Source organism: Archocentrus centrarchus, chromosome 8, assembly GCF_007364275.1.
Source record: "Archocentrus centrarchus isolate MPI-CPG fArcCen1 chromosome 8, fArcCen1, whole genome shotgun sequence".
Lineage (NCBI taxonomy): Eukaryota > Metazoa > Chordata > Actinopteri > Cichliformes > Cichlidae > Archocentrus > Archocentrus centrarchus.
This window is the reverse complement of record NC_044353.1, coordinates 9,810,221-9,827,930: the sequence shown is the minus strand read 5'-3', so window position 1 is coordinate 9,827,930 and position 17,710 is coordinate 9,810,221. Positions and strand designations below refer to the sequence as shown.

The 17,710-nt window shown below is 43.0% G+C and overlaps 1 protein-coding gene across 2 annotated transcripts in view; it reads right to left on the bottom strand.

The window, feature by feature from the left end:
* Nucleotides 1-1,999: 1,999 nt before the first annotated feature.
* smurf2 (SMAD specific E3 ubiquitin protein ligase 2) overlaps nt 2,000-17,710 on the bottom strand; it is a 55,342-nt gene continuing 39,631 nt past the window's right edge. For both annotated transcript variants that reach the window (XM_030735508.1, XM_030735509.1), the window contains exons 13-20: nt 12,479-12,680; nt 10,936-11,039; nt 10,650-10,764; nt 8,486-8,664; nt 7,789-8,047; nt 7,489-7,690; nt 5,001-5,076; nt 2,000-4,898 (exon numbers count right to left, since the gene is read on the bottom strand). In XM_030735508.1, the coding sequence (XP_030591368.1) occupies nt 4,799-4,898; nt 5,001-5,076; nt 7,489-7,690; nt 7,789-8,047; nt 8,486-8,664; nt 10,650-10,764; nt 10,936-11,039; nt 12,479-12,680 (1,237 nt within the window). In that variant the 3' untranslated portion in view covers nt 2,000-4,798. The remainder of the gene's footprint in view (nt 4,899-5,000; nt 5,077-7,488; nt 7,691-7,788; nt 8,048-8,485; nt 8,665-10,649; nt 10,765-10,935; nt 11,040-12,478; nt 12,681-17,710) is intronic.

Here is a 17,710-nt window from a genome sequence, read left to right as displayed (position 1 = left end):
ACCCCAGAGTCCCCCTCCTCCCCCACCCCCACAGTCTTTTGTATTAAAGAGGACCAGGTGCTAAAGCAGTTCAGGAGTGTCAAAGCTCGCAAAGCTCCAGGTCCAGATGGTGTCTCACCTGCCACACTGAGACACTGTGCTAACGAGCTTGCCCCATTGTTCACGAACATCTTCAACTCCTCACTGGAGGCTTGCCACGTGCCTGTCTGCTTTAAAACCGCTACCATTGTTCCTGTCCCCAAGAAGCCAAGGATCACTGGACTAAATGACTACAGACCTGTGGCACTGACTTCTGTGGTCATGAAGTCATTTGAGCGTCTGGTGCTGTCCCACCTCAAGTCCCTCACAGCCCCCCTTCTGGACCCCCTGCAGTTTGCCTACAGAGCCAACAGGTCTGTGGACGACGCCATCAACCTGACTCTGCACTTCATCCTACAGCATCTGGACTCCCAGGGAACCTACGCCAGGATCCTGTTTGTGGACTTCAGCTCTGCCTTCAACACCATCATCCCTGATCTCCTCCAAGACAAGCTGTCCCAGATGAACGTGCCAGATCCCATCTGCAGGTGGATCATTGACTTCCTGATGAACAGGAAGCAGCACGTGAGGCTGGGGAAGAATGTCTCGGACTCCCGGACCATCAGCACTGGCACTCCTCAGGGCTGTGTCCTCTCTCCTCTGCTCTTCTCCCTGTATACCAACTGCTGCACTTCTGACCACCAGTCTGTCAAGCTTATTAAGCTTGCAGACGACATGACTCTCATCGGACTCATCTCAGACGGGGACGAGTCGGCCTACAGGATGGAGGTCAAACGTCTGGTGTCCTGGTGCAGCCACAATAACCTGGTACTGAACGCCCAGAAGACAGTGGAGATTATAGTGGACTTTAGGAAGCACACAGCCCCTCTACCCTCCATCATCCTGACTGACACCCCCATCACCACAGTGGACTCTTTTCGCTTCCTGGGAACTACCATCACCCAGGACCTCAAGTGGGAGCCCACCATCACCTCTGTCATCAAAAAGGCCCAGCAGAGGATGTACTTCCTGCGGCAGTTGAAGAAATTCAACTTGCCAGCAAGGACCATGGTGCAGTTCTATACTGCCATCATTGAGTCCATCCTTACCTCCTCCATCACTGTGTGGTACGCTGGAGCCACCACTAGGGACAAACAGAGACTACAGCGCGTTGTGCACTCTGCTGAGAAGGTGATTGGCTGTAACCTCCCATCTCTCCAGGACCTGTACACCTCCAGGACACTGGGGCGTGCAGGTCGGATCACAGCCGACCACTCTCACCCTGGGCACAGACTTTTTGACCCTCTCCCCTCAGGCAGGAGGCTACGGTCCATACGGACCAGAACCTCCCGCCATAAGAACAGTTTCTTCCCCTCTGCTGTTGGACTCATGAACAATAACCCTAAGACTGTTACCACCACCCTCCACAAACGCTGATGACCCTATGTCTATGCACCTGTCTGATTGCACTGATGTACATATTAGTGGAATATAGTTTACATTCTTTTATCTTTTAATTAGTCTCTGCACTGTATATTTTGTAATTTTGTAATATTGTGTTATAGTTATAGCTCTAATATCTCTGTATATTTGCAATTTGTATACTTGTATATTGTCTTATAGTTTTTATACTTATTTGTTTTTTCTGTAAGCACGAAGAACCGCAGCAATTTCCTAATGCTGTGAACCTGTTCACCCATATGGCAATAAAAACCTGATTCTGATTCTGATTCTGATTTGAGCTAGCTACCAGACCTTTTAATCTGGAGTGGTCTCAGTGGGTGGTCACACACTTATCCCATTCACATGTAAAAACTAAGCCTTTGCACACCCACTTGACAGTTATTCTTGTATTGGGCAGTGCTAAAAAAGCAATCCAGTGCAAATAAATCAATTAAGACAAAAGGAGCCCTTTAAATGCAATACTACCTGAAGTAACCCCAGTAAACATCTTGAGAAGAAACCACAGGATATCTCTTTGTACAAGGCCTTACATTGTTAGACAAAGGCAAGTTTAATTAGAACTAATTACACACAAAAATAAAATACTCTTACAAAATGATAGTGTTAACATACATCAAATTGCATCAGTCAGCTATGAGAGATATAGTCCTGCTAGTGGATCATGCTATTAAAAAACAAAAAAGCGGCATCTCTCAACTTGTTGAATGAGAAGTGTAGTTCAATGGAGAGGCAGCTATGGGGCATTGCTGAGCGACATAGTGTAGAAAGAGACTGTAGGGCAATCAGCTTGTGCACTGGACTTAAAGGTGAAAGAATATGTGGTACAGAAGTCACCGAAGACGAGGCAACTTCATTCTGTTTGTGTGCAATTCCTCTATTCAGTTCGAAAAAACGTCTTTTTTCTACTTAAGTTAAAGATAAATTACAGTTCGTTTGATCCACATATATGAACAATATTTTATTACTGTACAAAGCACCATCAGAGGACACTTTTCACTTTGCAGACACTTGTCTAAGTGTATTTCTTTTTAAGTGTATGCAAACGTTAAGAACAGTCCACGGTCGTAGAGATTGCTAGACAGGCAGCATCTTTTAAAAACATTCAAGAAATTTCAATTTCAAAATCGTAGAAAAACAATCCCCCCCTTTCTCTCTTGATTAAAACATTGCGGATAGGACAAGCAGGCTAAAAACAGGATTTGTCTCATTCAGTTCACTTTCAAACAAAAGATGGAGACATGCATGCAACAGTTAGTGTAGGTTTAGGGTCTTCTGTGGGCACAATGCAAATAACAAGACTTTTTAACCCCTTAAAGGGGACCCATTATGCTCATTTCCAGCTCCCTGTTTTATTTCTTGGACTCTAGCAGAGTAGCTTTGCATGATTTACAGTTCACAATAATCCTTATTTATCTTATCCTGGGGCTAGGGGCAGCCCCTCAATCCATCCGCTGCCTGAGACAAGCCAACTTTCCTCTGATTGAAGTACAAGGTTTCAAGATCAGGTGAGCAGGGCTGTGTGTCCAAAATGACCATATGAGGAATATCCCCTCTCAGTGACATCACACAGAGCCAAGAGTAGGAAAAAAACAAATGTAACTGAGGATTCAGAGCAATCTGAAGACTGCGCTTGTGTCTTACTCAGTGACCGCTGCATTTGAAACTTTACCCATTCTTAATATGAGCACACACTGACTGTAACAGCGCACACATGACAGAAAATAAGGAACAGCATAATAGGTCCCCTTTAGCATTCAGGAAATCAAGACAGAGAATTAGTTTCAAATCAAACTAACATTGCAATCTACTTATAACATCTCCTGAGAACGTGGCTAGGTAGAGCTCTTGGAAATGTGTGTCCGCAAACAGGTGTGAGTGCGAGTAGTGTATTGTGCACTTCAAGCAGTAGTATGTCAAATGAGCAAAGACACCAATATAAGACAAGTGTTAATGCTGTATAGCACCACATGGCTAGAAGGTAGTAGAGGTTTTTCTTTTATCAATAAGCAACATGGAGGCAGCGCAAAGTGGACACAGACAGACTTTGGACACCTTTTAGAAATTAATGGCAGGCTTCATGCCGGAGACATTACCGTAGCCCAGCTACAAATGACTGATAGGTGGGTGGGAGAAATGTCACATCACCACATGTAGCTCCAGGATGAAATCAGTAGAATTTAAAGGGTCAGCTCAATATTTGCAAAGATCCATTCATTAAAAACAGGTATGGCACTCAGAGGACATTGTGTGTTTAAGATTTTTTCACTTCTTTTACCCTTAAGACAAACCTCGCCCCGTGCAGTATGAGGGGTTATGTCGAGAAATAAACCACAGCATTCTTTAGTGAAATTCAGTCAAGCTTAATTCTGTTTTTCACAAATTGTCTTCTATAATTTAAACAGCAACACTTAACATTTAAAAGATTTTATTTTCTGAAACAATGGAAAGGGGTTTCTGAAATATAACAGCAATAAATTATATATATTATATAGAATTTTTTTTATTGTTTCTTTCTCAATTTTCCCTGTTATATAAAAATAACACATTTCAAGCCATTCATTCATTTTCTCTTTTTCGAACACGGCTGCCAAACGCGTGAAAACAGGCTTTTCTGGAAACGCAGACTCAGGGGCAGTGGTCCCCGCTGCTGTCTTTGGAGAAGGTTGTAAACAGTCGATTGTAATTCAGTCTCGAGTCCCGCCTTCTCATTCGCACACATCCCAGTTTTCCCATCACTGGCATTACAGATAGCCCCAACGTGATCACACTGAGGCACCACACAGCCCAAGTCATGCACACACAATGCATCCAAATTTAGTGTTTGTGTGGTGACCACCTGTAACCCTGTGCTCTAGCAGACAGCGGCCTCGTTAATGTGGCCGCTGCTTCAGAGCGGACTGACCTTGTTTTCTGCTTGGCAAGATCGACAATTGCTACATGAAATATGGTGTATTTTTTTAAATGCTAAAATGAACTTAGAAAAGGGAAGAGCCAGCAAATTTTGCAGGTTCCACAAGTTAGTAAATAGTCTGAGTTATTAGCAGCTGAAGAGATCCTTTTCAAAGATAAAAATAAGATATTAAGGAGGGCTGGGGGGCAGTAGGGGTCTTAAAAAAACAAAACAAAAAAACAACCCAGAGTCAGGTGACATTTTGAGGTCTTCTTTGCCCACCCTCCCCTTAGCTTGTCCTCTGGGAAGTATGAGCACCCCTGGGTGAAGCAACCATCAATGAACCCCCGCTGGAATGGACGGGGGCTCATTGTGGCCGAACCACGTTGCTTCTGGTTGTTGGTGAGCTCTGCCGGCATTGGGCACTCACTCTACAGCGAAGCCACACGTCTCCTCGATGGCAGTGAGCAACTTGTCGTACAACTTGTCATAGCTCTCATAGGGAGGAATGTCAATCCGGTTGAAACTGGAAGACAGAAGGGGAGACAGATTTTTAGGATCACAGGACACCTTTCGATGGACTGTGTGACATGATCAGAAACTTTCAGAATATCTATAGTTCCTTCACCAGGTGTGGGCTTTGGGCAGGTTGTTTGTGCTGGCATCAATCTGGTGAATGGTGAAGAGTCGGGGGCCAGCAGCACCTGTATACAACAATAATAAAAAGGACATTTACATACCAGCATTTCACTGTAAAGAATTGCTATATACAGAACTGTGGAAAAGTCTTGAGTCACCCCTCATTTCTTTATATTTTTTTAAGACAATCACAAAGATGTGCAGTGATTTATTGAAACATGCAAACATACATTGAAATACAGTTAAAAAACAAAACAAAAACCAGAACAGAGTTTTTATAATTTTAACAAGCTTGAAAGTCAATATTTGGTGTGACCACCTTTATTCTTCAGCACAGGCTGAACTCTCTGAGGCAGCTTTCTGCTCATTTCTTTAAGCAGTCTTCAGGAATAGTTCTCCAGGCTTCTTGAAGGACATTCAAAGCTCTTCTTTGGATGTTTCTGCCTTTTGTTCTGTTCTCTGTCAAAGATGATCCCACACTGCTTCAATAATGATGAGGTCCGGGCTCTGGGGAGGCCAATCCATGACTGATTGTGTTCATATGTGTTTTTCTGTCCAGGTATGATTTTACTGCATTGGCAGTGTGTTTGCGATCATTGTCGTGCTGAAAAATGAAGCTGTTGCCAATCAGGAGCTTTCCTGATGGTACTTTTCTGTGTTCAAATTCCATAAATTTTGACAAGCTCTCCAACACCACAGGCTGAAATGCAGCTCCAAACCATGACAGAGCCTCCACCGTGTTTTACAGATGACTGTAAACACGCACTGCTGACCTCTGTCACTGATTTTCAGTCCAGTTCTTGTGTAATGTGGCATACCTCAGCCTTTTCTCCCTGCTTCCCTTCCTTAATGTCTTCTTGACAGCCACCCTTCCACTGAGACCATTTCTGATGAGGCTTCAGTGAACAGCAGATGGATCATCTGAAGATCCAGGTGCATCTCTCAGGTCCTGTGTCAGGTATTTGCTGGATTTTTCCTTGTTTCTTAAGGACATGACTTTCACATACTGTTCATCTGCTGTACATTGGCCTGCCACTTCTTTTGTCCTCCATTTTTACAGTTTACTCAAAAAAAAAAAAAGAAGACATACTGCACACCATGCTTAAGTATGCCAAGTTTTCAGCTAAAGGTTCTTTGGGAATCACCTTGTTAGTGTATAAATTTTATATCTGTCAAACTGTGTTATCTTTGGCATTTTTCATAGATTCCACTAAAGAAATGGGAACAAATGAAGTTTTTGTGAGAGGCTGCTGTAACAAAGTGCCTAAAGAAACAATTTAAAACTGGTTCTTTGCTAAGTTGTCTGTGGTGTGTAGACACAACAGTGGTTCATCCTTTGAGTTAGGTGCCTTTATTATGCTTGAATGATTCGTAGGTCAGCATTAAGTGGCTTCGCAAAGAAAAAAAAAGAAAAAAAAAAAAAGGCATTCCTCTAAAAATGGTCAGGTACAAGGATTGGACTGAAATGACTGAAAAAAGCAGCAGCCAATGTCCAAAGAAAAACTTTGAAAGACCTTCAAAAAGCCTGAAGAATTTTTGCTCAAGAGCACTTAAAAAAGTACAAGAAAATCTGGCTCCTTGGAGGTAAAATATAAAGAAATGAGGGGTGGCTCAAAACTTATAGCACTATAATGAAAAGAGTTTGGAAAATATTTACAGAACTGTTTCGCTAAAGCATAAAATCCTACGAGAAAATTAATACTTTAAATACCACTAACGTCATAATAAAGTTATGGTTAACATTTAGCTTTATGTATGCACTTTGAAGTCTCTCTGAAATGTCCACTTTATTTGAAGAGGAAATTTTTTTTCTTACAGATTCACATTTTTGACTCCAAGATTCAAGCTCCTAATATTAAAAACTATTTGCAGATTTGTCTGATTCAGCGGATTCATTGCCCAAATTCACAATTTAAAAAAATTCCAAAGTGAAAGTCCAGGTTATCAGTCTGAAAGTCTGAAGGCAATCAGACCTCTGACATCAAATCACTCATTATTCTTTTTGCCTGCATTAAGTTAGCTGTGCTAAGAGGCTGACTTTGTCCCTTCACTGCATGTGCTGCCACTATGAGAACAATTTTATGTGAGAGTTGTTCTGGGTTTTTTTTTTTTGGCCTCTGCAGATATTTTGCCTAAGACAGGATGGTCAGTTATATAAGGTGTGGATGGGTGCTGTCTGCATGTGGATCACTGTGTACTCCTCATGCCTGGGTGCTCCGTCTGTGCACGGCTCTGTCTGCCAGGATGGACCCACTGAACCAGGGCACCGGCTCAAGGTTCATAGCAGGTCAGCGAAACCCAGACGCACAGAGGCAAAGACTCCAAGCGCACGCCCACAGCTCTGCTGACAGAGCCTGTGAATGACGATGTGTGCAACAAAGGACAGTAAAGCCTAGACTACCACACCTCTGCATTTTATCCACCTTTCACCTACATACCCAGGCTGCCATTTATATCTTCATCCTGGGTGTGATTACCTTGGAGAGCCTTAAAACCTTGGAGGGGAACCCTGGAGGAACCGGTGACAAACTGCAGCAGCCGGGCTCGGCGCTCCTCATCGAAAGACTCCACAGCTTTCCAGAACCATTTAACGATGTTGCTGTCTGGAGTGCAGTGCTTGAGTCGTGTGTTCGACTTCCAGTCGTTGATGTCGATTTTACCCAAGCCGCATACAATCAGCTGCAGAGAGAGAGAGAACGCATTAACTGGAATAAACACACCTGCAGATAAGATGAGGAATATAACATCCTCATGTGAATAAGGAGACATTAAGCTACCTCTAGCTCCTTCTCATCAAAAGCCTTGAGAAGGTGTTGGGGGATGACCTCATTGAAACCTTTCTGCAGAGCCAAAAACTGAGCCTCTATGCCTCGCAGAAAACGCCAGTTTACGTAGAGTCGCACGTACTCTTTCTTTGTGTCCTGGGTGACGGGGATGCTTTTACCATTGGGCTTGAGCTCATGCTGGATGATCTCTCCATAAGCATTGTGCTCTACACAGAAGGTGTGGTCCAGCACACCCGTGATGTCATTGTCCCTGTAGGCAGAAAAACCTTTAAATTATTTTTAAAGGGGCAAAGCAGGCTTCAAAAACAGGAATCATCAGTAAAAAGTGAGGAAAAGCAACCTCATATCGTCTAACCCCCCCCCCCCCCCCCCAAAAAAAAATAAAAATTAATAATCTTTCTAATAAGTATTAATCGGTAAAACTAGCAGGCAGAATGCTAGGTTGGACGAATGGTCTGAAAACATGTGCTTAACAGACCACTGATGTAAAAAATGGTTTTAAACCCTAGGGGGCACTGTCATCAAAGGAAGGAGACAAACACAGACAGCTAGTCCCACCCTTTTTTTGTAGCATGTATTGACAGGACATAATGGGCATTTAAAAAAAAAAAAAAAATTGAGTGATATGTTATAATGAACCACAAATCACAACAATAGGGGGAAAAACGCTGCTTTGACGTGTACGTACAGGATCCAGACAAGGCTGTTGTGCAGGTCGGGGTCAACAGACTCCATGTCGTCCAGGGTGATGGGTTTACCCAGCAGCTGTTTGTAGAAGGGTAACGTGAAGCCCCCGTCTATGTAGTGGCCATGGAACACCGCCATCCCCATGATACGGCCCACGAAGTGAAAGTATGACAAGTGCTCCTGCAGGCAGACAAAACATCTTTAGTTTCCAAATGAATAGATAGCAGTGAGTTATCAGCAGACAGGAATGTTCACAGTGTATTTTGGACTCTTCCCCAGACTGTATGTAACATACACACAGACCCCTCTAACAGAAGGAATTTAGCAGAGCAGTAAATAATGAAAGTGAATCTACATCCCAACAAAACAGTAAAATACACTATACTGCCAAAAGTATTCACTCATCCATCCAAATCAGTGAATTCAGGTGTTCCAGTCACTTCCATGTCCACAGGTGTATAAACCAAGCACCTAGGCATGCAGACTGCTTCTACAAACATTTGTGAATGAATGGGTTGCTCTCAGGAGCTCAGTGAATTCCAGTGTGGTACCGTGACAGGATGTTACCTGTGCAACAAGTCCAGTCATGAAATTTCCTCACTACTAATATTCCACAGTCAGCAGTTAGTGGGTTTATAACAAAATGGAAGTGATTGGGAATGACAGCAACTCAGCCATGAAGCGGTAGGCCACGTAAAATCACAGTGAGGGGTCAGCAGTTGTTGAGGTGCATAGTAAGCAGAGGTCACCAACTTCCTGCAGAGTCAATCACCACAGACCTCCAAACTTCATGCAGCCTTCAGATTAGCTCAAGAACAGTGTGTACAGAGCCCTGCACAGAGTCCTGACCTCAACCTAATAGAACACCTTTGGGATGAATTAGAGTGGAGACTGTGAACCAGGCCTACTCATCCAACTTCAGTGTCTAACCTCACAAATGTGCTTCTGGAAGAATGATATGCATATGCATGTGAAGGCAGACAAGCAAATACTTTTGTAATAGTATAGCTTCTTCACTCACACAAGCATGAAAGTGCTAATGTTAAATGACACCAGCTTAAACATAATGCAATGATGTTGTGTAACGCAAGACAAAACGCTGGAAAGTCAATGATGGCATCTGCATGGCAGGACGTTTTAAAACGCAGTTTTTAAAAACACTGACACCGTAAAATCAGAAAGCCCTGAGGAGTAAATGCATTTAAACAATATATTTAATTGAAAACAGTACGAAGTTATAGAGGAAAGGCTGAGATGGTTTGGACATGTGCAGAGGAGGAAGAGTGGAGCTGCCAGGCAGGAGGAAAAGAGGAAGGCCACAGAGAGGATTTATGGATGTAGTGAAGGAGCGCATGCAGAGGGCTGGTGTGACAGAAGAAGACAGGTAGGGATAGCATGACATGGAGACAGAAGATCCAGTGTGGCGACCCCTGAAGGGAGCAACCGAAAGAAGAAGAACTTGAAGCCAGCAACGGGTTCCAAAAAATGGCCTTGCTCAAGTAAGCAAGACCCTCCCTGAAAAAGATATTGCATGCATGGCAGCATGTGTTAATCCAAAACCTTGAACCATTTGATTCAGCATTAATACTGCCTTCACATACATTGTATGGACAAAAGTATTCGACCACAACTGTTAGTCATTGAATTCAGGTCTTTTCAGTCCTATAGCCGTAGGTGTATTTAAAAAAAAAAAAAAAAAAAATCGAGCACCTATTCTGCCTTTACAAACATTTGTAAAAGAATGAGTCGTTTGGTCATGGCTGCTGGTTTAATGTGTGGGTGGCCCTGTACTCTTGTCCGTATAGTGTATGTGTAACCTACTGATTCCATGTTTGCTAATGCACTCCCATAACATCAGAGATGGTGGAAGACATGGCATTGATCATTTTTTAAATGGTCTAACCACAGGACAGTATTCTCAGATTTAGTTGAGAGATGTTACTCTTCAGAGTGGTGAAACCCCCCATCTTCACTAAGCCTATTTGAGATGCTCTTTTCATATTTTTTTATACCCATAAATGATAATTAATTTCATAAGCCACTGAAATGTAGCCTTAAATGATTTGTGAATCATTTCATTCTGTTTTTATTCATTTAATTAAAAAAACAAAATCAAAGTATTTTGGGACCATGGGTGGGACACATGGCTGCAGGTTGTGACTCACAGGATTGACAGCAGAGTCTGGGTTAATCTGCAGTGTGTAGATGTCATCACGGGAGTACTGGAACAGGCCGTAGTAGGGGTTCAACATCTCATGTGACAGCAGATAGAGCCACTCCCTGCACAGGGCACACCACACAAGTAAGAAGAGAAAAGAAAAAGCAGTTACATTCTCAGCACTGTAATCCAGGGCCTAAAGAGAAACGCACCCAAACTGGCAAAACAACAGTGAGTAAAAGGCGGCAGCTGCAGCATTCATAAGACCAAACAAGTCCGGTGCTTGCTTTTACCTCGCCACTCCTCCATAGTCGAGCCCTTCTTCACCTCTAAACTTCACCATCAGCCTTTTCCACAAATCCTTTGGCCTCATCTTCATCACTTGTCGATATGATTCCTGCAACACAGACAAACACCTCAAAGACATTAATTGCATCTCCACTATTATATGCTAATGCTGGAATCACTCGCCCGACTCTGTGCACACCTTCAAAAAAATCATGTGTGGCCAGTTCCCCCGATGTACCCTCTACCCTCCAACACACATACAAAAACAAAGATTTCACTGGTGATTCTATACATGCAGCTTTTAGTTATCTGTGGCCACTGAAATTAAAGATGATGCCTCAAAAGCTGCGTGGAGACGTTTCAAGATGCCTGCTGAGTCGTGCCACTTGCTTCTAGAAGGACTTTGCATTTAAACTAATGTAGCAGTGTTTGTTTTTTACAACAGTCATTTCCAGCCGCTCCTCTGTTGTGAGGCCGACCTAAATCAGTGTTCCTCCCACGTGTGCACGACTCACGGCACCAGGGGGAGGGGTTCATTTAAAGTGGATTAGGGGCAGTTATAATAAACACAGCCATAAGACTATAATAACACTGCCTCTTCCACAGCCAGGTTCCACTGTGCCCTCCAGACAGAGCAGACAACTGTGGAAGAAATGGGAATGTCTTATCTGTACCTAAAAGTACACAGAGACAGCTCTGACAGCCCACCAGCTAACACTTGCCTATTCAGTCATAATTTAATGCTTCAGCTGGTCTGGAGAAGCTATGTAGTTATGTCTCGCTCAACCTCAAGACGTCCTCTGCCCCACTCCCCCCCCCCCACCACCACCCTCTCTCTCACACTGAGATCAGCCAACAAAAATGTCTTCGTTCAGATTAACAGACGTGGCCGTTCCAGCACATTCCAGTGCATATTTTATGAGGGTCATGCAGTCTGTTGCAGGTGTTGTTGTTCTGTTGAAGGCCCTGCACGTCCTAAATGCAGGGGGGGAGAAAAAAAAAAAAAAACTCCCCCACTGAGAAAATGTACTTCATCTCAAATAAGAGGTCTGCTTTAGATTTTGAACAGACTGCCTTCACACATCATAGATAACCTTGTGTGTGTGTGTGAGAGAAATCACTCTCACAGCCAAACTGCTACGGGCAACGACCTTTATGGGAGTACGCAAGAAGAACAGGGGAGAAAAATACCTATAAATAACTTGTACAACTACAGGCTGCTCAGCAGGTACAAAAGTAATTGTGGTGGTTGCTCAGCTTATAAGTCAAATAATTTTGCAGCATTATTGAGAAACTAAGGGCCAACACTGATTTTTTTTGTTTTGTTTGTTTGGCCAAATGTCAATATGCTGGCTGGAGTTTTGGAGAAAAGCAGATCAGATGGTTGTGCAACACAGCATATTTATTATCATCGCAATCACTAACACTTTGTTGTGCATTTGGTTTCACACATGCTCTGGCTTTGGGTTAAATCATGTACAAATTTCTGAATCTGTGAGTTTTAGATGTAATGAGGACACGACTTAGCTTTTTCCTTCCTATATTCACCTCAAAGATCTCCTCACGGGACACCTCGATGCGACAGTGGCCAGCCTGAGGCTGCTGCTGGGACAGTTCCTGGCGAAGGATCTTGAGCTTCTGAACAAGGTCTCGCTTGTACTTGGGCACCGTGAGGCACTCTGCCTCCTCAGGGAGCTGACCAGGGGACACCAGAGCCTGCTGGGCCTGATCCTTCAACTGGTTCTGACGACTGCAGGGAAATCACAAGGAGAGGCAGAGGAAAATGAGAGCAGGCCAAAAGAAAGAGAAAGACGGAGAGATCACTTGTGAGAAAAATAAGCAAGCACTAGTGCAAGAATAACAAGAGAAAAGCCAAAAGGCTCAAAACAACACTCTCAGAGTCAGCGTACTTTCTTAGTCCTTTGCTGACTGCAGGGAATGAGGAGTAAACATACTGAGGTCATCTGGGAAGAACATCAAGTCAAACAGCTGCCTCAGCCCCTCACAGACATACAGACATACAGTAGGTGGAGGTGGGATTACTGAAGGCAAGACATCTCCCTCATTCACTCACAAGCACGCACACACACGCACACACACACACACACACACACACACACACACACGTTCCTCTGCACCTGGCAGAAACCTGATAGTCTCACACATAGATGACTGAATTAAAAAAAAATCTTTTTTTTCTCCTCTACTTTTTTTTTTTTTTTTTTAAATGTACTGTTGCTTTTGACTCATCACATACACTTGAGGTAATGTAAGGTCCTCAAAGCCATCCCTCAGAAGTGTGCCGGCACATTCTGACAGGTCCAAAAGTTTGTCACCAACAGTCAGTGAGAGAAAATACTACCTGCACTGTGATGGACTGCAAGTCATACTGCGTACTGGCCTACAAAGTAAAAATGCACCAACTACATATTTGGTCAAAACTGAGGTATGGCAGGATTTATCATCTGTTTTATAATATGAAAAATGCTCTGAGGAGAAAGAAAAAAAATGCACAGAAATGCATCATGGGGGACATCTACACCGCTAAACAGGAAAACTAGCAACTAGCCTTCACCAAAGCTGAATTTACTAAACATACATATTTCCTGAAAGAAAGTGCACCCCTCTGTCAGTTCTAAGGTTTATATATCAGGATATAAAACTGATCTGGTTTTTAGCAGGGCTTAAAATTAGGTAAAAACAACCTGAAATGAACAACAGAATGTGACAGAATTAAACGCGACAAAATGCAGAAGCAGTGTGTGAAAAACAAAGTACACCCCAATAGCTTACAGAACCACAGTAATCATTTTCTATACGACTATCAGTCTCTCACATGGTTGTGGAGCAATTTTGGCCCACTCTTATTCACAGCATTGCTACGGTTCATTGAGGTGCAGGCATTCACTCATGCACAGCTCTCTTAAGGTCCCACCGCAGCATTACAGTCACATTAAGGTCTGAACTTTGGGCCATTGCATCACCTTCATTCTTTTCTTTTTCAGCCATTCTGTTGTAGTTTTGCTGCTGTGTTTGGGATCATTGTCCTGTTGCATGACACAATTTAAACCAAGCTTTAGCTGTCAGACGTCCTCACAAATGACTCTAGAATACTTTGTTATACAGGGGAACTCATGGGTGACTCGGTGACTGCAGGGTGCTCAGGTCCTGTGGCTGCAAAACAAGCCCAAATCATCACCCCTCCACCTCCGTGCTGACAGTTGGTATGAGGTGTTTGTGCTGATATTCTGTGTTTGGTTTTCACCAAATGTCGTGCTGTGCATTCTGGTCAAACATCTCCACTTTGGTCTCCTCTGTCCAGAGGACATTGTTCCAGAAGTCTTGTGATTTCTTCAAATGCAGCTTTGCAAACCTAGGCTGTGCTGTCATGTTCTTTATAGAGAGACGAGACTTTCTCCTGGCAACCCTTCAAAAACAAGTCATACTTGTTCAGTTTTTTTTTTCTAATTGTGCTGACATGAACTTTAATATTTAACATGCTAACTGAGGCCTGTAGAGTCTGAGCTGTAGCTCTTGGGTGTTCTGCAGTTTCTCTGAGCGTTGCATGGTCTGACTTCAGAGTAAATCTGCTTGGACATCCACTCCTGGGAAGGCTGGCAGCTGTCTTGAATGTTTTCCACTTCTGAATAATCTTCCTCACTGTAGAATGATGGACTTCAAATTGTTTAGAAATGGCCTTATAACCCTTCCCAGATTGATGGGCAGCAACAGTGGCTTCTCTAAGATCATTGCTTATGTCTTTCCTCCTTGGCACTGTGCAAACACACACCTGAATCCAGACCTGCAAACTGCCAAACCTCTGCTTTTATAGCAGCACCTGACTTCCACTGAACCTGTTAATTCCTATGGAAGCAGTAAGGGTGTACTTAGTTTTACACACAGCTTCTGCAATTTGGCTTAATTTTTATTAACTAAATAATGACATGCTGTGATATAATGTGTTGTTCATCTGGGGTTATATTTGCCTAATTTTAAAGACCTATTAAGGACCAGATTATTTAAAATTTTTAAAGAGCGTGGACTTTCTTTTTACCGTGACTGTAAATGTTTAGGTCTCTGTAGTTGCAGTAGTGTACAGGTGCATTTTCTTTATAACTCACCCTTTTGAAACTGTATAAATGCTTCAATTTTTGTATTATTAGGAATGTGTGCCTTTTCAAGCATTTGTAAAGCACCTGTCTGTCAAATAAGATCGCTGTGTGGCTAACTGTACCAACAGCCCACCCAAGAAATCTGAAATTTTTAGTATTTCATCCAAAATATGGTCACTTCTGGCTCAAAAAAAAACAAAAAACAAACAAACAAACAAAAAAAAAAAAACAGTAGGTGATGTCAAAGTGGTTACATTAATCTTTTTTTAGATCTAAATATCTGCATTAGACTGCTCTGCAAAGATGGAAAGTAAGCAGAGAATGAACCAGAATTGTTTTCATTTAAACACTGCTGCCTTTAAAAGTTAACCACAGGATCAATAGTGAGGCTGTGATCTTTGTCTGAGGCTAATGATGACCAAGCTCCCGATTCTGGTGGAGACCAGTGTAGAGAATACAACGTTTGAATTGGGTTTGGGAAGAACGCCTCAGAGGGAGGTACACAACACACACACAGAATCAAAAGAGTCTTTATGGGGCCTTCACTAAAGGATTATTTACACAGTGGCCTTTTGCACTTCAGCGGGGGTGGGGGGTGGGGGTGCCTGCCCCTTAGTAGGGTCATAAACACCAGACTCTGTAGCTGAGCACAGAGGGTGGTGGAAGCGCACACACGCACACATACACAAGTCTGTGGGCACGCAGTATGGATATGTAGGAAATAACACTCAAAAGTGATGCCAAGGTTAAAATAATCACTTTCATGCTAACATTTGTCAGGTACTTAAATCAAATCACTGAGTTTTCAATGGGACAAAGAAATACAGGGAGGAGAAACTAAAACTGTCAGCCTGTTCACACTGTCAGGACTTCATTTAGCTCAACACTACTATAAACTATCCACCCAACAGCTCGCATTCTCCGTCACCACAATGACAACTTCTCCTCAAAAAAGTGACTGAGTTTAGTTTTGGTGTCTGCCCAGTTTGGCTTTTTCAATCACTTCCTGCTAGCCCAGAAAGCCACAGGGCCCCATAGAACACTGAAGACCTCCTCGTGAATCCCTTTATTTCCTGCAGACTAGACTTAGAGGGAGGGAAGGCAGGGAGGGCACTCTCCTGACAGCACCCAAATACTGTAGACACTCAGAGGGCGGGAGGGAAGGAACAGGGAGAGGAGGTACAAGCATCTCTCCCTGCACTTTCACCCATAAATCAAATGTCCCTGCGCCGTCTCTCTGTCTCTTTCTCTCACAGTCGCAGGCCCCACAGCCCTCTGTTCTCTTTCCAGAAGCTTACTGATGAGCATGACTCTGGTGCATGTTACCTGAAGACTCTCACTGCAAAGACAAGTTGTTGCAATAAAAAGCAATGTTTTTGCTGCGCAACACATCACAAACGTCTGGGAAAATACAGTTATTTCTCATGCAACTGTACAGATGGGCAATTCTGTAGCCAGGTCTTAAAACCAGACAAGGCTTCAGTTACCTATTGGACAGTGACCTTGACCATTCAGGGCAGTTGGATTCTGCAGAGGACTGCAACATCAGAGAGGAGGTTTAACCAAAACCACACTCTCGATGCTCAGGCAGTGTCTTTAGCAAATAAAAAAAGGCAATAAGCTGTAACACTGACAGATGTATATATAAATATATATATATCTCAAACATTTTTGTGGGATGACGGCAGATGAAGGGTGAAAATTTTTTTTAAATCCCTGACCTGATAAAAGGCAGATGTTTTGAAGGAAATGCATGAAGAATGATGTGTTTTCCAGACTTTTGTCGCAACCTCGAAAGTCATTTCAGAGCTGTGACAGAAAGTAAAAAGCCTATAGATGATCTATTAGATGGTAGTTGTAAAGAGAAAGGATTAACATAGATTTATGAAGGTTTCACATATCTCAGACCAAAGTCCAAGTCTTCTTGAGTAACCAGGATTTAACACACACCAAAAAAAAGTAACCACACAGTACCAAGAACTCCCCATAGCTGCAGAGATTTTTCTGTATTACTTTAAAAACACACACACCCACTTATTAACTAATCTTCCTATCATAATTTATACACAATCAAAATTCCATGTTTGGGTTTTTTTTTTTCCCTCTTTACACATCTGGTCATAATTATGTGTATGACAAATTATTATAAACAAATGTGGCGTGCAAACCAACATTTTTTTTTTTTTTTAACAATCTTAGCGGGCCATAGGGCCAAGCTAATCCAAAATCTTAAACACGTTCTTTGATCCATCAGAAAATGAAGGAAAAAAAAAAAAAAAAAAAAAGAGGAAACTTGATCTCCGTGTCGATGCATTCCGTCTCTGCACGGAGCAGGAATGAGGTCAGGCGGAGAAGGCCCACCAAGGCACCCGTACACCGTGCAGCTTTTGTGGAGCAGAGGCCTCTGGGTAATTCTATGGCTGCTGCCACTTCACAGTATGTGTTTGAACAGCTGCACAGAGGAAGAAATCCTGAGCACGTGCTTCCCTGCGCACCGACATGCACCGAGTGCACAAGCATGAGCCATTACGGTTCATTCGTTTACTTGGGCGTAGAATTTATGCTTCCCTTCCTGGACGTTAAGACGCTCCTCAGCCACAGACACGCCAGCCTTGGTTTCCACTCTGCTATTTGATGTCGGGCCAAAGACAGCTTTGTGACGGATTGT